At 41.3% G+C, this 17738-nt stretch overlaps 1 protein-coding gene across 1 annotated transcript; it reads left to right on the top strand.

Moving 5' to 3' along the window:
- The first annotated feature begins 1011 nt into the window (after positions 1–1011).
- NR2F1 (nuclear receptor subfamily 2 group F member 1) lies at positions 1012–7575 on the top strand. Its single transcript, XM_044657652.1, has 2 exons — positions 1012–1690; positions 6906–7575. Exons 1-2 carry the CDS (start codon positions 1180–1182, stop codon positions 7184–7186), a joined length of 792 nt encoding a protein of 263 aa, XP_044513587.1. The 5' UTR covers positions 1012–1179; the 3' UTR covers positions 7187–7575.
- Positions 7576–17738: the final 10163 nt, after the last annotated feature.

Raw genomic sequence — 17738 nt, 5'->3', positions numbered from 1 at the left:
CTGTTTATAGGTTGTATCTCATCAATATAGTGTAAACTCCTTGAGGTCAAGTATTGTTTTCTTTTTGCCTTTGTACCTCTGATGCCTCGCAAATAGGAGGTTCTTAATATTCTTGGATTAGAGTTGATTAGACTGTGATTAGAAACCTTGCTTGCACCCAGGGACCCTTTCTCGAGCCTCCCCCACTTAGTCAGAGGCTCTCCATTCCATTCTTCACCCATACATTCTGATTCCAGCTCTGGTCTTTCTCCATTACCTTTCGACATTCTCCTTTATAGTAGCAATTGCATGGAAAGAGCTTTGGATTTTGATTCTAACACTGAGTACCAAACAGCTGCTTACTGCCTGCACAATTTTTGTGAGTCTTCTCCTCTCTGGATTCCAGTGTGCTCATCTATAGAATGAAGGAAGGATTTGAATTAAGTGATTTCTGTGGTCATTTCCAACTCCAGATACTGCACCTAGATTTTAGACAGAATCCCTAAGACATAAAAAGAATGAATCTGGGGTGGTGTTATTAGATATAATGAAAAAGCTGATGGTGTAGATTTTGTGAAAATATGAAGATGGCTGATCCCAGGAACCTTTAGTTCATCAAAGTCATGGGATAGGAAAGTCCTAGCTGCATAAAAAATTGTCATAGGATTTAGTTAGGACCCTTGAGGCCATAAGTTTGTAAGTTTAGATTTAGACCTTAATGATTATCTAATTCAGTTTCCCCATTTTACAAAAGGGGAAATTGAGACCCAGAGAGATGAAAGGCCATGCTGAAGGTTTACACAAATAGTAGAGTTGGAATGAATTTACACCCAAGTCACCACCCTTCTAATTTGCACTTTTCCCCTTCAAACTATCATTTTGTAGAGGGGGAAATTGGGGTCTAGAGAAGGGAAGTTATTTGCTTGCAGTCACAACTGAGAGAGTGGGGAAAGAGAGAGAGAGAGAGAACGAGAGAGAGAGAGAGAGAGAGAGAGAGAGAGAGAGAGAGAGAGAGAGAGAACGAGAGAGAGAGAGAATGAGAGAGAGAGAGTGCGCCTGGGCGAGTGTGTGTCTGCGGGGAGAGGCACTTGCATTGTCTCGGGACCCGCAGCTCCGCGTTGAGGAGATGTTTGCAAGCCCCTTGGATGCACATTTCCTCTTCTTTTCTCTTTCTTTTTGTCAGCGGTTCAGCGAGGAAGAATGCCTCCAACCCAACCCAACCCAGGCCAATATGCTCTCACCAATGGGGACCCCCTGAACGGTCACTGCTATCTGTCTGGATACATCTCACTGCTGCTGCGGGCCGAGCCCTACCCTACCTCCCGCTACGGCAGCCAGTGTATGCAGCCCAACAACATCATGGGCATAGAGAACATCTGCGAGCTGGCCGCCCGCCTGCTCTTCAGCGCCGTCGAGTGGGCCCGCAACATTCCCTTCTTCCCGGACCTGCAGATCACAGACCAGGTGGCCCTGCTGAGGCTCACGTGGAGCGAGCTGTTTGTCCTCAACGCTGCGCAGTGCTCCATGCCCCTCCACGTGGCCCCGTTGCTGGCCGCAGCCGGCCTGCACGCCTCGCCTATGTCCGCCGACCGGGTCGTGGCCTTCATGGATCACATCCGCATCTTCCAGGAGCAGGTGGAGAAGCTTAAGGCCCTGCACGTCGACTCCGCGGAGTACAGCTGCCTCAAAGCCATCGTCCTCTTCACTTCAGGTGAGGGGTGGAGGAGAGAGGGGAGGAGGGAGAGGAGGAAGGGGTGGAGGGAGATTCACAGAGGGAGGTTTGGAGAGGCGGGGGGAGTCGTGATGGGAAGAGAGAGAGCACAAGTGCTTGGTAAGAGATGAGGCCAGCCTGATGTCCCCCTCCCCTGTCACCTCCTCTTCCTTCCTAACCTCCTCACCCTCAGCTCCGGTCAGTCAACCAGATTGCTTGGGTGGGGGCTGGGGTCGCTGCTGCCACGTTTGGAGGGCAGGTCTGGGGGTGGGTGGGCCTCTGCTGCTGGTGTTGCTGCTGCTGCTGCTGCTGCTACTGCTGCTGCTTTCTCAGTTACTGCCGCAGCTTAGTCTCACCAGCCCGATCTGGGCCGGAACAGAGGATGTGATGGCCTGGTTGGGGGGATGAAACAAATCAGGCTGACTCTCTACCTCTGCTCGGTCTGCGTCTGAGTAAGCTCAAGGATCTGAGGGAGGAGAAATAAGGAAGAGGACTTGAGAATGTCGGTTTCTCTTGTGTGGTACTGTAAGTGAAGGAGTCTCTCAAATGAGATTGTTTCACATACACACACAAATTAAAATTAAAAATTAGAGGATCCAGAGAAAAGGGGGAAGTCAGTCCAAATAAAATCATAAACAATATCGCTTTGTTGCTGCCTGATTTCCCCTTATAGAAAATTATTCGATGTTTGCAGTTGCAGCTGTTATTGCGATCAAAGAAAGAGGGGGGAAAATTCGATCTAAACAAGAACCAGCAATACTGTAGAACTCATGAGGAAAGTAGAATTTCAGCTACCCAAAGATAAATCTTTTTGCTATGCAAACCCTACCAATATTGGACATTTAATAGATTGCTGGGGAAAATATCAAATTAAGTGTAGGCGGTGGTAACTTGAATGTTAACAATTCCTCTTATGATAGATGGTTCAAATTAACCTGCAAGAAAGTGCATTAACATGGCTTTGAAGTGTTCTCATTTTAGTCTATATGAATTCTATATATCTCTTATTATCATATCTTGCAAGCAGCAAACATGTAAACACCAAAGATGGAAGGTAATAGGGGAAAACGTAAACAAAGCTAGAAAAGAAGTCACCTAAGTGTATGCAGAGCTGTATAGAGCTGATGTGGTCCTTTTCCACTTACAAATTTAGTAGCCGTAGTATCACTACTATTCCTGTTATGTTTTTAATTTTTCCATATAGAGAAAAAATAGAATCCTAATAAATCTATCCTAGAGTCAGAAGGAGCCAAAAGAAAACCATTCTCTAGCAAAGATGGCAAAGCTCTCCCAAGGCCTTGTTGAACAGTAAGCAGTTTATAATCTATCAATATTTGTTGCCTCTCATGCGTGAAAAGTAGTATTTACATTGTATTAAAATGACTCTTAAATTTGCACAGTATTGTAATGTAGCAAATGTAGTATTAATATCGATTTGAACAACAGATAATTTATTTAGACAGGAGCACCTAATTTGTATGCAGGGTGGCCAGAGCCATGTACTTTGACTGCCCCCTTTTACTTTCCGTGCAAATGCAGGTCTGCTAGTGGGAGAGGAGTTATTCTTTGCAGGAGGAGAAAGTGTGGACCTTAAAACAAATGGAAGATTTATTGAATAGCCACCTCAGTGGTTTGAATGCATTTTATCTTAATAAGTCTTCTTGATGGAAACATGTTTTTCAAAAGTGACAAAGAGGCTTGAAAGCATAGATCAGGCTGATTTAACTCTGGAGCATGCCTGTAGACTTACCTACTTTTTACACTCATTCACTGTGGAGGTTCCATCAATAAATAGGCCAATCACAGTGAAGTTGATTTTTTTAACCCTATCTAGTGAGGTCCTAGGAAACAGAAATGTGACACTGTAGTGTAGAATGGTCTACTCAGGAGAGATCTCCCCTCCCTTCTTCTACCCCAAAGGCGTTGGTTCTACCCACTTTCCAACTCCCTTGAATTTTCTGTTCACATGCCCCTTCTCCATGTAGCCTAGGGAACTAGAGAATCTACAGCAATGTCCCTGTAATTATTAACTCTTTTATTTCAACTTTATATTCTTAAGCAGCAGTGTTAAAATCCTTCTTTGCAAAACAAAACAAAAGTTTCCCAAAAGCTTGCTTGGATAATTACTTAAATCACCAAGGGTATCTAGTAAGTTAGCAAAAATATTATTTTGTGGAGAAAATACAAACAGAATATCTGAAAATGGAAATACACTGTCAGGAGCAATTCATCCCCTCCCCCATACACACATTTCCACTTTTGACTAAACTTGTTTTGATTGCTAGCCAGAAGGGAATTCATGGGGAGCCCTTCTCAAAGTCATTCAACTTTAAAGCAAACTTTGAATAATGGGGGGAAAACATTTTTAGGAATATTGTCTGAAGAAGTTTACCAAGACTAAGTATTTAATGCTAGGGATGGGGCGGGGGAAGGTGTGGTGGTTTTAATATTTGGGCCCTGCATGGTTTGTTTAATCCTTAATATTCTGGACATCGTCCAAGGACTGGGTCATGACCTGAACTTACTTTAAAAAAAAAAAAGCCCTATTAATTCACACACCTAAATATTTCTTCAGATAAATGAGAGCTTCTCTGAAAGCCGTAGTCTAGTTAACATAAATACAATAAATCCATTTTCAGCACAATAATAACTTTGATTTCTAGTTATGGCAGCTGATTACATCTATATTTTCTAAACACTAAACTCTCCTGAATGCACCACATGAAATACATCCTCTACACGACAAAGGCTAAGGCTGTAGAGCCCTGAACAGTAATGGTTATTTATTTACATAATTTCTTTTCCATACAGTGTAGAAGAAATATTGAGCGTTCCCATATTGACACTGCCATATAAAAAGAGAGACACGGATTTTGCACATTATGCCTCCTTTTCTTATCTGAGATATAATTCATGTAGTGTAAATATGTATTGCATTACACTTGCCCCAGCTATCCAAGAGCTGTGAGTGCAATAACCTAATCGATCTAAAAGCCCATTCCCGTCTGTTCACCATTGGTGAAACTCTCTTTCCAGTGAGAAAAGGAAAATTAACTTCCAGAGTCCTAACCCAAGTCTTGATCAAGACAAACCCTTCTTTCTTTGGGAGGGATAAGAGTGGATATTTAAATGGCAGCCTCAGCCTTCAAAGAGAAGAAAGCAAACTCGAAACCTAGCCAAAGGGAGGATGCAGGGTTCAATGCCCAGCCTTTGCACTCCCTTCAGTCAAGGGTAATAGATGTAGGTTAGCGTCCGGTGACCCTGCACTTTGGCGGGCACTTATCGTAAATATCTGATAAATATTTTACAGACCTTAAGGGGATGACATATGGGTCTTAAAAAAAAAAAACCCTGCTAGGGTGTTAGTGGGATCTTTTTATATCGTATTGTCTGGTCCTGAATAGGGTCCTGGGGCATAATAGGGAGATAATACATGTATTGCAAGATATATGTAAATATGAGCCTGCTTGGTGGCAATCACTGTAGGCTGTTTAGATTCAAGGCCAAGAACAGACCTTTGCATTCTTTAGCTAAACAGGGTGCTTGCATTTTTTTTACAGCAAATCAACCCTACTCCGGATTTTGGTGTTATAGAATATCAGTGTATTAACAACACAGTATGGATTAGCAAAGCAGTCTGGCTTGGGTAATTATATATCTGAGAGCAGCCTAGTCTGAATCTCGGGTCAAAAGGCTCCTTTCTCAGAAGTTCTTGAATTATAGCTTGTTTTATTTGTATTTTTTGCTCCAGGCCATAGTTTTGTAGATGAAGGTGCTCGGAGTTCTTTGTATCCAGTTCTTGAAATATAAAGACATAAACTTCAAAAATACAGCCACACCCGGGTTCTGATTTGAATCATTTGTTGTGCCTTTTCAGGGTCATTCTTCTACAGTCACAATTTCCCAGTGTCCTTCTGGGGCCATAACCATGCATTAAGATATACATAGATCTTTATAGAGTATTAGCAGTCTGGCTTTGATCTCTGTTAAACCTCTCCAATTGGTAATGGTTCTATGATCCTTGTGTTTTTAAAATATTTATTAATACGATAAGAAACAATGCAGATATTTGAACTAAATAAAGAGTGATTGTGGCTTCCTTCAAACCCACTTTTCCCTACTAACCAGTCAACACAAAGTAACCTGCTATCGGGCAATATTATTATAGAAATAAGAACTCTAGTTGATGTGAGATAAGTAGATTCGAGATTATATCATTCTGCGGAGTGTTTTCCCCCCTTCTTCTCTTCTTCAATAAGAAGCTTCTTTATGTCTGGCTACATTTAGTTGGTGTTTAGGCACCGCAGCCGTTTCTAGCTTTGTGTCTGATAGCTGCAGATGTCTCCTTAGCACACAGCCTGGAGTAACTGAGCCATATTCCTCTAGATTATTATACAGCTTACAAAGATGTGACCAATTTTCAATTACTTGATCTGAGATATAGATAGAAGTATGAGCTTTGCTTAGGAATTGCACTGTGAATTACTTACATAGGAACCTTAAACCCTATATTGCTAAAGCATTGGACTTGATCTAATTCCCAGCATATCAACAAACGACTGCCTTCCTTCCCACCCCCCACCCCCCAACCTCCAGCCCTTTAGGTGTTTATTTGCTCCTCAATCTAGGCTTGGGTCGGATTTTGGCTGCTGTTGTTTTGACCTCTTTGGGCTCCAAGATCCATTAGTTCTTTTTCTGATTGAATATTTCACCAGGGTCCTTTAAAACCCCCTCCCCACCACCACCACCACCACCAAATCAACGGCTAAAGCAATCATTTTAATGAGCTGAATACCCTGAAAGATCCTGCCCTTCAGGCTGAGGACAGGTTGCTGTGCATAGAAAACATGGCTTCAGAGTCTTACATTATTTAATCTAAAGGTGAAGGAGGAAAAACAAAGAGAGCCAGAGGTTGATGCTTGGGGTCTCTCTCTCTCTCTCTCTCTCTCTCTCTCTCTCTCTCTCTCTCTCTGTGTGTGTGTGTGTGTGTGTGTGTGTGTGTGTGTGTAAATATCTAGATTCCCTAGGCTTGGCGGGGGTTTGATTTATTTTCATTTTATTAGCAGTGGAAAAAAGAAAGAAGGGAGTTGGAAGAGGCTTGAGTGGGGGCAGGATTTTTTTTTTCTTCTGTTTGTGACTCTGCTGCTCACTGTCCTAACTGTTTGCACCCCCCTCCCCCCACTTGTCTCTTCCTTGTGTGTGGCTGCTCGGGCAGACGCCTGTGGCCTGTCAGATGCCGCCCATATCGAGAGCCTGCAGGAGAAGTCTCAATGCGCCCTGGAGGAGTACGTGAGAAGCCAATACCCCAACCAACCGAGCCGCTTCGGCAAACTGCTGCTGCGGCTGCCTTCTCTGCGCACTGTCTCATCCTCAGTCATTGAACAGCTCTTCTTCGTTCGCTTGGTAGGTAAAACCCCCATTGAAACTCTCATCAGAGATATGTTACTGTCTGGGAGCAGCTTCAACTGGCCTTACATGTCCATCCAGTGTTCCTAGGCCTGAGACAACACCGCCCCTGGCCCCTGAGCCCCCAGTAGAGACACAGAGGACGAGGCTTTGGCCAAGGACACCAAACACAAACAGAAACGGTCGAACCTGTTAACGCCGGGGTGCAAATGGTGAAAGGTGGGGAGCGAGGGAGGGGAGAGAGATGAGGGATTGGAGCAGAACCAACCCAGGAGAAATATATATTAAAAAAAAAAAAAAAAGAAAGAAAGAAAAGAAAAAAGACTCATTTAGGATCAGATCTGTGAACACGTTGAAAAGGAAATAAAAAGGACCTTGTGTCTGTGGGGAAAAAAATGAAGAAAGGACCATGGGGATTTTAATAAAACAGAAGGAGAATAATGGACCTTCCAGGATTTATTGTGGACTGGTGTGTGGATATATTCTGTACAGAAAAACAAAACAAACATCGAAGCGAACCGAAGCCTATGTAGAAACACACAAAAACACTTACCACGAACATTGTTATTCATTTTGTAAAATATTAGTCTTTATTTTCATTTTTTGTAAAAATTTAAAACATCGTATGCGCATAAAGAAAAACAAACAAGAATTAGGGGAAAATAACATTTTCCAAATAATTATAAAAAATTGTCCTGTGTCTATGTATCTATATCTGTTTTGTATTTTTTTCTGGTTCCAAACCAGGTTTCCTGTGATTCTATACTAATAATTTTTGATATAACCCTTTGCTTCTTATAATGAGTGCGATATATGTTGTCGAAGCTGTTCTTCAAGAATTAAAATTGAAGTGAGAATTTAAACAAAAATAAAAGATTTAGCAAAAACACGTGTCTTGTTGCTTGACACATTTTAAGTCAGAAACAATCATAAAATTTCGAATCAAATTGTCATTAGAATAGAAAAGGAAAGATGGGATTGGGGGGGGGGGGAGGTGCGCGGACTTTATTAAGGACCCGAGCAAAGTTAAATGGAGACTATACAACTGAAATAAAATCCACTCCGTTGTGTAGATTCTAGGAACTAAGCACCCAGGTTCGACAAGTGACTTCCAGGAGGGTGTAAGCTTTTTCACTGTAGTGAGTCGGATCTATTCTCTTCACGATTAGCTTATGTTGGTGTCGGAAGGTTTGTAGGCTTCGAGAAGTACAGAATGTCCTATTCGAAGCACATTTCCATGCAGGGTGCCTTGGAGTAGGTCTTCGTTTATTGTCCTCTGGTTTGGCGGCAAACTATTGGTAGTTCCACTGTTATTGGCGGTGGAATTCGTGGTGGTTCTGGGGGGCGTAGAGAGAGGTTGTATATTGGTTTCGGGGGAAGGACGGTTTCTCAGGAAGACAGCTGGTGGTCTTAGTGCCTTTGAGAGAGAGACCCTTGGAGAGCTTCAGAAGAGTTAGGGGACTCAAGGCTGTGTGCTCACTTTCTGCTACACTTTCTGCTGCAAAGATCGGCTGTATTTGTTTTCCTATAGAGTCACGAGTATTGTTATGAAATTATTCCCAGTCTGTTCCTAGAAAAATCTAACGGGAGGATTTCTCTTTGGGTGGCATAGATGGACCCTCCCTGGCTTTCTTTCGTGCCGCTCTATGAAATGAGAATTGGAGAGGTGTGCCAAAGCCCCGTTTTTAATTTAAAAACCATTTCCATCATGGTGCCCCTTTGAAGGTAAAGGCTTCACAATGCTGCTTGCTGGTGGTGCAGATCTCTGTAACAGCTTTCAGAGCATGAATGTTTTATAGGATCTGAGACAGAGCTGTAAGAACACATACCGCCAAGGGAGCTCTTGCTTAACGTATTAATAAAGCCAGATCTTTAAAAATAACACCCCTCCCCCCACACACACCCCCTTCCCCATTCCCAAACATACCCCAATGAGGCAAGAGCTTTCATTTGAGGAGCTAGTAGCCGTGTTTTGCTTTCAATTTACTGTCTACAGTCTCCAGATTTTTTTCCTTTTTCTTTTTTATGCATTAACAAGATCCTTCACTCACTTCAACCCACTTGGGGTGTTTAATATTCTAGGTGCTGTGGAGCCTGGGCAAGTGCAGCTCTATACAGTAACCACTTACCAGAATGATACAGATCAACATCTGGGGGCAGATGTTCTGTAGGCCTGTATTCAGTATAGAGAATTAGAGTATCAGCTCAATTGCAGTCGTGGATGTATGTAGGCTTGTGATTATAAACCAGAACCCACGGGATAGAAATTAAGAGCAACAGCCTCCCCCTCCCACTCTACTCTCACCCTAGGCCTTAGCCTTCAGCCCAGACACAAGGGCAGTAGCTTTGTCCTTGAATTGACTGCCAAGGCAGAATGAGGAGGAATGGAAGAATTGGGTGGAGAAGAGGGGAGAAATTTAACTCATAAATTCTGCTCAAAGAAATTTTTAAGAAATGGTCCTGGGCATGTGTTTTAAAGGTGGAGAAGAGACAGTGCATAAGAAGTGGGGGGGGGGTATATCAGGGAGTAGGAAATTGGTTTGTCTCTAAGCACACACACCCATATCTCTTGCTTTTAAAAAATGAGATGTAAATATATTCATTACAGTGTGATCCCTCTGATGAAAACAGATAAACATTTTTGTAGTAGGAAATGTATTTTTCTATTAATTTAAATATAGAGGTTTAAAAACTGTGCACCTATTTGTGAAGTAAAGCCTAAGGACTGTTTTTGAGTTGTGACATGGGTACTCTCTCTTGGGGAGGATGAAAAAGAGGTCCTGATGGTGCTGAAAATTGGCTGTTATAGAGGGTTAAATTCCAAAGTATTGGAGATTGATATATATATATACATATATATATATACATATATATCGTACCCACAACACTTTTCTAAACCCCTGATTTATGTATATAGACATACATGCTATTTACCTATGGGAAGAAAGTTTCCTCTTGTGACCATTCATCCCTTAGATGATGTGTTTCCTTAATGGAAAGAGAGACATGAGCCTCTCAGAAGCTTATGAGCATATCTTTAGTCACACACAATCTGTCGTGGGGCCATTGAGAGATGGAGAGTAAAGTGGGACAGCAACAGGACATGGGGCTATCACTTTGCTTCTATTATTGGGTAGGAGGGTCTTGGTCAGGCCCTCTCTTCCTCTTATGAGACACATCTCACTATGTTCTTGACTTCCCACCATGGAAATGAGTGGTTTAATCTTTGTGCTGGAACAAAAGTCTAGACAACATTTTTAACAGTTAAATCCATTCAAAGACTCTTGTACATACTCCTCTTTCCAAGGAAAAGGAAAGAGAGGAGACAGATCCAGTGTATGTGTGTGTGTCTTATTTCTGTGTGTCACTATCAGGCTTTAAGCTTCCGAAGTTTTTCAACTCTCAGACAACTAGTAATCGGGAACATAATCCCCCACCCTTGTGCTAATGGAGGGTTTGAGATCAGAGAAAATGACAATCTAAATAGAAAAAAACGACATCTAAATAGAGGGGTTATGCCTACTGACTTCATATGAACTGCCTGATCTTCTTTCCTACTCTTCCAATTAAGTCTTAGCTAGTCGATCTAAATACCTATTGAGAAGAATTGACCAATGGTCAGTCTTCCATTCTCAGTTCATATCATAATTCTTGTCCTCTCTGATTGGCAATAGGGAAGGAGATGGTAGTGTGCTGGCAGTAATGGTGTTAGAAAAGGATATGGGTGTGGAGTGAGAGACAAACAGGTCTCCTAGCAGCAGGGAAAGGTCAACACAGATCTTTTAAATTTTGGGTCAAAACTCTTTTGGTGTTGACCTCACTCATCTCTCTCCTCTTGCTTCTGGGACTCTTCATTTCACTATCTATCTCCAAATCTCTTGATTCTCTCTGTCTTTCCTGGCTAGCTGTTTCAGGGTCAGGATAATTCCTGTTTTCATAATATCTGGGACAGACCCAGCAGTCCTCAGCAGGTGACTGGGCAGAGCAGTGGAGAGCTGTGCTCTGTCAGCCTGGCATAGTTTCCTTCACTCTGGTTGGAGTTGGGAAACATTAAGGAAGTTCTCATTTCCTTTGCCCAATCAATATCTCTAGTGGGTCCTGGGACATGGGGGTGCCTGGGATGTTGAAGGAGGGAAATGGGAGATAAAATAAGAGGAAGAGGTCTGCTTGCCTTTCTGAACAAAGCCCTGAAATAATCCAGGAGAAATAACCTTATTGGAATGGGGCTTCTAAAGGGTTGTGAACTCAAATGAAAGCAAACAGAGAAAGTAAAAATAAATTAAGGTAAATCAAAATCCACTTGTCTCTCTCCAGAAGTGAGGAGGAAATGCATCTCCACAGCTGCAAAGCACCCAGTACTAAGTGGCAACTTCTCTCTTTAAATAACCTATATGACATGAGAAGGAGATCAAACACTCCCTTTCTGACCCAAACACTGGAGAAAAAGTTCTGGAGAACTTTTGTCTCACTGAAATAAATTTAAACTACTGGAACTACAGGCTTCACTTAAACTTAAAAAAAAAAAAAAAGTAATGTTCTCAGGATGTTCTCCCCCAGGGAAATGAAGGAGCTTTGCCTCAGACTTCTGGCGGTCAGATCAATCCTACCCTAAAGGTAAGATCCACAGATTCATCCTCCCCTCATCCTTCTCCCCCTACCCACTTCTTTAAACTACTCTGATAATTTCTCTTTTGAGATTAGGATAAATAAAGGTTTATCCTCCCTAAAGTTTAGGAATAACCAAAAATTCCTTTGATTCCCAGCTCCCTTTCCAACATGAGGCATCAAGAGTTATCAGGCTTATCAATACTTTCTCTTTTGCAAACTGCTAAAGAGTGATCCTTGGGTATTCCAATTTCTGGAGCAAAGGCAATCCAGGACCCCTTGACTGCTCAGTGTTTAAAATTTTTATTTAAAAAATCATCATCATCATCATCACCAACCATGTCACCTTTTGGGGTTTTTCAGACAATAGTTTTATACTTCGGCTTGGAGTAGAGGGAAATCTTCAGGACTAATGGCCTGATGATTCCTGCTATAAGAATCGATGGTTAAGAGGGAAAAAAAAGTATGTGTGTTGGGGGGGGGAGTGGAATCTGGGAACACAAGTGGAAACTAATAAAACTCTTGTTAGAGTGCTTGCTCAGGATCTATGGCGTCACCGGGTCTTTTACTTAGGAAGCCAAAGAGTTTTATTCTTAAATGAGTTAAAGAGCCATTTACCTCTGTCGTGTTCTATTCATCAAGCCACAAGTTGAGGGTTCCTAACATGAAACTATTTGTTTGCTTACACAACCAGCTGGGCGCAATTTCACGTCTGAGATATCTATCTGAAAGCGCCTCTCATTTATTATCCCTCCTTGTCAGCGAATCCATTTTCCAAAGTTCCCCCTCCCTCTTTTTGGTTTTTTTTTTTTAATTTATTTATTGTGGGGCTTGTTTGCCTGGAAGGACCTGGGGCTGAAATCCTCCCCAGAGGAGTGTCGGTTCCCCTTCCTCAGGACCTTGAGCACCCACATCTGGAGAAAGGAGGAAGCCGCTGGCAAGATCACAGGGGCCACCACTGACCAAGGTGAAGTAATATTGAAGCTCTTTCAGCAGCAAGGATCTCGTGCAATGGATTCCTGGGGATGTACATGTTCCTGCCTGGGCATTTTCCTACTCTCTAACTCTGGCTGTGTAAGAAGCAACCACCTGTACGAAAGGGAGGGAGAGAAGGAGGGAAGGAGAAAGGGAATTGAGGAAAGGACTAATGTTGGAGAAGGCATGTTTCATGTGCTTAAGATTTTTTCTTTTTTGAAAGAGGCTTTTGAGGAATCTTGATTTACTTCAATACAATTGATTTTTATGGGGGCTGTGTAACTAAGACGTAAACAGTTATGGGATTGGGAATGGGAAAGGGGGCTCTATATGTCTGTGTGTGAAGTGGGGGAAAGAAGGCTGCACGTGATTTCAATTTTTAAGCACAAAGAAATAAGCAATGTAGAAATAGATTTATAAATATAATTATGAGGAAAGAAAGCCTGGCGCAAGGTTACAACTCTTTCCCTCTCCTCTTCTTCCTCCAACCCAAATTTTGAGAAATACGTATAATGTGAATAGTGTTTCTATGCAGTGGATCAGACTGACAAGAGAACCACTGTTAGTAATCTCAATGATGGCTGTATAATAGCGTATATACATCTACTTGTCTACAGAACCCCTCCATCAAGCTTAAAGCAATGAATCAAACCCTAAACTACAGGGTATAAAATATCCCCAGTTGTAAAGAATGGAGAGAAAGAGGGAGGGCTAGTAGGGAGGAGCAGTGCGGTGTGTGTGTAGGGGGGGGGGGCGGGGTGGAGATATTGTGAGGGATTTCTTTTAGAAAGACCAGACTGGTCGCTGCAAGCTATTCTATTTTGGTGATTTAGGAAGACACCCGCCATATATAACGTTTAAGACTGATAATATCATTGCACGGCTAGATAAATAAAGCACTGGCCAAATCGTAGGGTCAGCTATCGATCTCTATACTCACAGAGGAAAAGGGAGAGAGAGTGTGATTGTCCGGGTGTATGTCTCAGCGTGTTAGCAGGGTAGCATGTGAGTGTGTGTATACACGGGTCCCTGTGTATGAGTGTAAGAGTCTACTAGAGAGATCCAGTCTTCAGCTGCGCAAAGGCTCATTAGCATTCCCTGCCCATGGACCTGCACTGACAACTAACAGAGATATCCAGCTCACCACTAGGCCTCCTCTCCTTTTGTCTTCAGATCTCGAGGAGAAGCAGATTTATGTGGGGAAGCTGTAAAGTGAAGTTCCATGTGGTTTTTGGATATTCTGCAGTTGAAAAAGACATTGCCAGCATCTTACCTCGGGGTTGTTGGTTTTTTTTTTTTTTTCATTTACTTTAAAACTTCACTTCTAAAAAGGAAACTTTGGTTTTCCTCAATTCTTTTTTTTAAAAAAAAATGGTTAAACTGTAGAGAAAAATATTAGAAAATATTGTATTACCTTTCCTTGATGACATGCGGGGCGGGGGGGAGGATATTTTGCGTACTTTGTGCGTCTGTCTCTGTTTTGGGTGTACTTAAAATTTTATAACAAGAGTTTGAACTTTTTGTTTCACGCTTTCTTTTATTGTTCTTGTTAATAATATATCCTTTCCACCTTAAAACAACATACTGGCCATTACTGAGTTTCCCATTAAAAACAAACAAACAAAAAAACCAACAAAAAATATGGTTAGAAAGGAAACATTTTATATCAAGTTTCAGAAATAGATCCATTTTCTCTATTCAGAGAAATATTTTTAAATCCTCATTAGTATGCACGTTTTAAAAATATGAATTGCAACTTTGATGTAAAACTGTCTTTTAACCATATTTCAAAGGTGTAAAGTTTCAACTAGCACTAAGTGGTTCTCCTTGCACTTGTATAAAACTCGTCAGATAGTTTTACACTGAGTATACAAATTATCCCATATTGACAGATGTTTGTCACTTAGTAACTTCTTTCCAAGTTTTTCTCCCCCTCCCTTAAGCCTCCTTTCCAGCGTGCTTTGTTGTTTTAAAATATGCATGTCTCTCACTGGAATGCCAGTCACGAGTGCAAACTTTGTGTCCAACCTCCCACATGAAATGATCCTTTTATAGGGAACTCGATATGTCTCAATCTGCACTTCACTCAAAGCCTCTGGATATGGGGCACTCACTTGGTCCCAGCTCCAAAATAACTCAGCAGAAAAGAGTTTTCACCTTTAAAAAAATCCCCACGAATGTCTCCCAGGGAAGAAATATAGCTCCCATAATTAAAGGAGGCAGCGACCAGAGGGGGAAGGCAGCCGGCAACCAAAAAAAAGTAAGAGTTTTATTTATTTGCTGATTGAACTTGAGTTGTCATTAACAAGCAGGTTCAGCCACATGAAGCACTTGGAGTTAAGCGTTATGTGTTTGCAGGATAGAGGTGTGAGTCTGTGAAGGAAAGGGAGTAGAATAGGACACGCGAGGAGAAAAAATGAAAGAATCCACTGAAACTTCGTGAGAGAGAAAGTGATCTCTGAGACAATTCAAGGAAGTTTCCTTGCATTGGTTTTGAATAAGGAGTTGTAACTCAGGAGTTGGCAGGTGTTAGTGGTGGTGGTGGTGGTGGAGAGAGAATTGAAAGGAGGGTGGAGAAATAGGAACAATGATTCCATGTGATCACTACAAGAAAAACGAAAACTTTCTGCTTCTCAGAAGAAATATGACAGCAGGAAGATTCTAAGTCTGGGCGGGGGGAGGTGTTATGGGGCGGAAGCGTTGGTGTAGAGCTCCACTTGGAGAGAACTCTTAAGAGAAGAAAAGTTAAAGGCTGACAAGAATTTCACTTAGTTTAGAAGACCTCCACCCACGTTGGTAAAAAGTTGTCTGTTGGATGGAAATGTGAACTCAGAGACATTTTTTTTCTTTTACCGTATTTTAATGAACTTCATAAATTTAAATTGAGTATGGCACGGGATGCACATTTCTGGATCAGGGAAAGATCCTGCAGGCTGCTGAACGACTAACAAGCTAAGGCGTTAGAGAGAACCCAATAAGAGTACTCGTACTGCAGTGTATTTCTGTTAAAAAGGAGAAACTTTACAACTGATGGAAAACAGATGAATTTTTTTCTCCCTCTCTGAAACAGTTACTCTCTTTTACTGATGCGGAGTGACGTCACCAATTGCTTGACCTATCATCTTCGGCTGGAGAGAGAGGAGGAGTGGGGAAATAGTGGGGGAGGGGGAGTGATGGAGGAGAAAGCAGAGAAAGAAAGAGAGGAAGAGAAGGGGTGAGGAAAAAGACACTGTCAAGAGACGGGGAGTGACAGAGAGACAGAGACCTTGAGAAGAAACTTATTAAGAGAGAATGTCCTGTCACTGGGTTTTTGGTGGACTTTTTCTTTTCTTTTCTGGCCGAACTTCCATAAGAAGTGTGCAAAACAATGCTTGAAAAGCTCATGATTGATATGACACCTTTCCCCACTTTCCACTCTATCTACATATTCTAACATATGGAAAGCTTGCAGGCCCTGTGCACTTATAGAAGCTGATAATGCATTAGCTTTCAGCAATATTTACAGCACCACTTTTAATACACACCAGATGGTTTTCGACTGTGCCACCCCAGCCAGCTCGCTCCTAGATTTTACTCAGCAGCATTTTGTTGCAATTATACTCCATGCTGAGACCAATTTTATTGGTGACCTATTTTTCATATTTGCAGTATTTTGTGTTTAAAATCCCCTCCATGGCCTTTTGGAAAAGGGCAATATACTGAGAGGAATGGTCTAGGAGTCGAGAGCGGCAAATAGTTTTAGAGATACAAATTACACCTACGGAAGAACTATGTATACTTTCATTTTAATCATAGAACATATATGTGATTTTAAACAGAAAAAAATCTTATGAATATACGTATTGAAAGTCCTTATTTTTATTTTGTGTTATATCTCTATTGATTTCATTTGTTTTCCTGAATAAATAAATTTGGCTATAAATATTGAATACAATTAATTGTTATGCCACTGACTTATCCTAGGCACAGGATTACCCAAGTAACCTAGGGCAAAAAAGAAGAAAAAGACGTCTCCTAGGCATATTTCTCTGGTGGGAAAGTAGCTAAAATATTTTCTGTGAGTTGGAATTCCTACAGGCTGGGGTTTTAGATCAAGCTAGGTATGAAATAGGCATTCAAAGGGAACTGTGTATTTTCTAAAGAAGGGTTGCAGGAAGAGAAATCACCCCCAGGATAGAAAATAATGCTCAGTGCCTGTTATCTTCTTATGCAGAAGGCCACAATGAGAATCATATTTGGCATGGAGGGGCAGGCTTTCAACTTTATTTCACACAAAGTAAATAATCTCTAATGTACTACAGAGGGACTTTGTTTTGCATGGAACAATATAAATACCCAATTTACTACGTTGCAGGTGTGTTCTTCCTACACAAACTCTTTTCCCACTTTAATAGGAACTCTTTAATTTTTCCTCTCTCCTGGTAAAACCACAGATGTTTATTTTATTGATATAACCTATACCATAGTTATGCGGAGAATAATATGCCTCAACTAACAGTCATTTAGCAAATAATAGAGGCGTTCTGGATGCTTTCCAATGTTACACATGTACTTGGTCATAAAATGATACGTGAAAAAAATTAACATCTGCTTTCCTAAAATAAAGTGTGCCAAGCAGCTTTTTATGAATGCTTCCCTCATTTTAAAAAGAAATATGTAGAGATAAACTGGCATCCATATGTATAGCATATTTATAATGGTTTTAGGATTTAAAGGTAGCTATTCATTGCATAAGCTATTTAAAACTGACGTTTTAAAAGCTACTTAACCTCAGACATCCTTGAGTGTGAAGAAGTATTCCAAATGATATTATTTAAAGAAGAATTTTCTGTAATTTAATTGCATATCAAGGCAGAACTGTGCATGAGCCATATACCTTCTCCTGAGCTTAATAGCATTCTAACTTACATTTTATTTACCTCATTTCTCAGCACGGTTCCCAGGCCCTTCAGAAGGCAGAGCTGGAAAGTTTAGTTGGGATTTTTTGTTGTTGTTGTTGTTGTTGCTGTTTAATTCCACCATTAGGAAATGAGGCATACCTTTGAATTATTTCATTAAGCTT

Source organism: Gracilinanus agilis, chromosome 1 (assembly GCF_016433145.1).
Source record: "Gracilinanus agilis isolate LMUSP501 chromosome 1, AgileGrace, whole genome shotgun sequence".
Lineage (NCBI taxonomy): Eukaryota > Metazoa > Chordata > Mammalia > Didelphimorphia > Didelphidae > Gracilinanus > Gracilinanus agilis.
The sequence above is the reverse complement of the archived record's forward strand: the minus strand, read 5'-3'. Positions and strand labels throughout refer to the sequence as shown.

Bases quoted from the DNA above. Each gene is read 5' to 3' on its own strand.
- NR2F1 (XM_044657652.1), top strand. From the start codon at position 1,180: ATGCCTCCAACCCAACCCAACCCAGGCCAATATGCTCTCACCAATGGG. The intron at 1,691-6,905 runs GTGAGGGGTGGA...CTGCTCGGGCAG, and splicing joins CATCGTCCTCTTCACTTCAG to ACGCCTGTGGCCTGTCAGAT.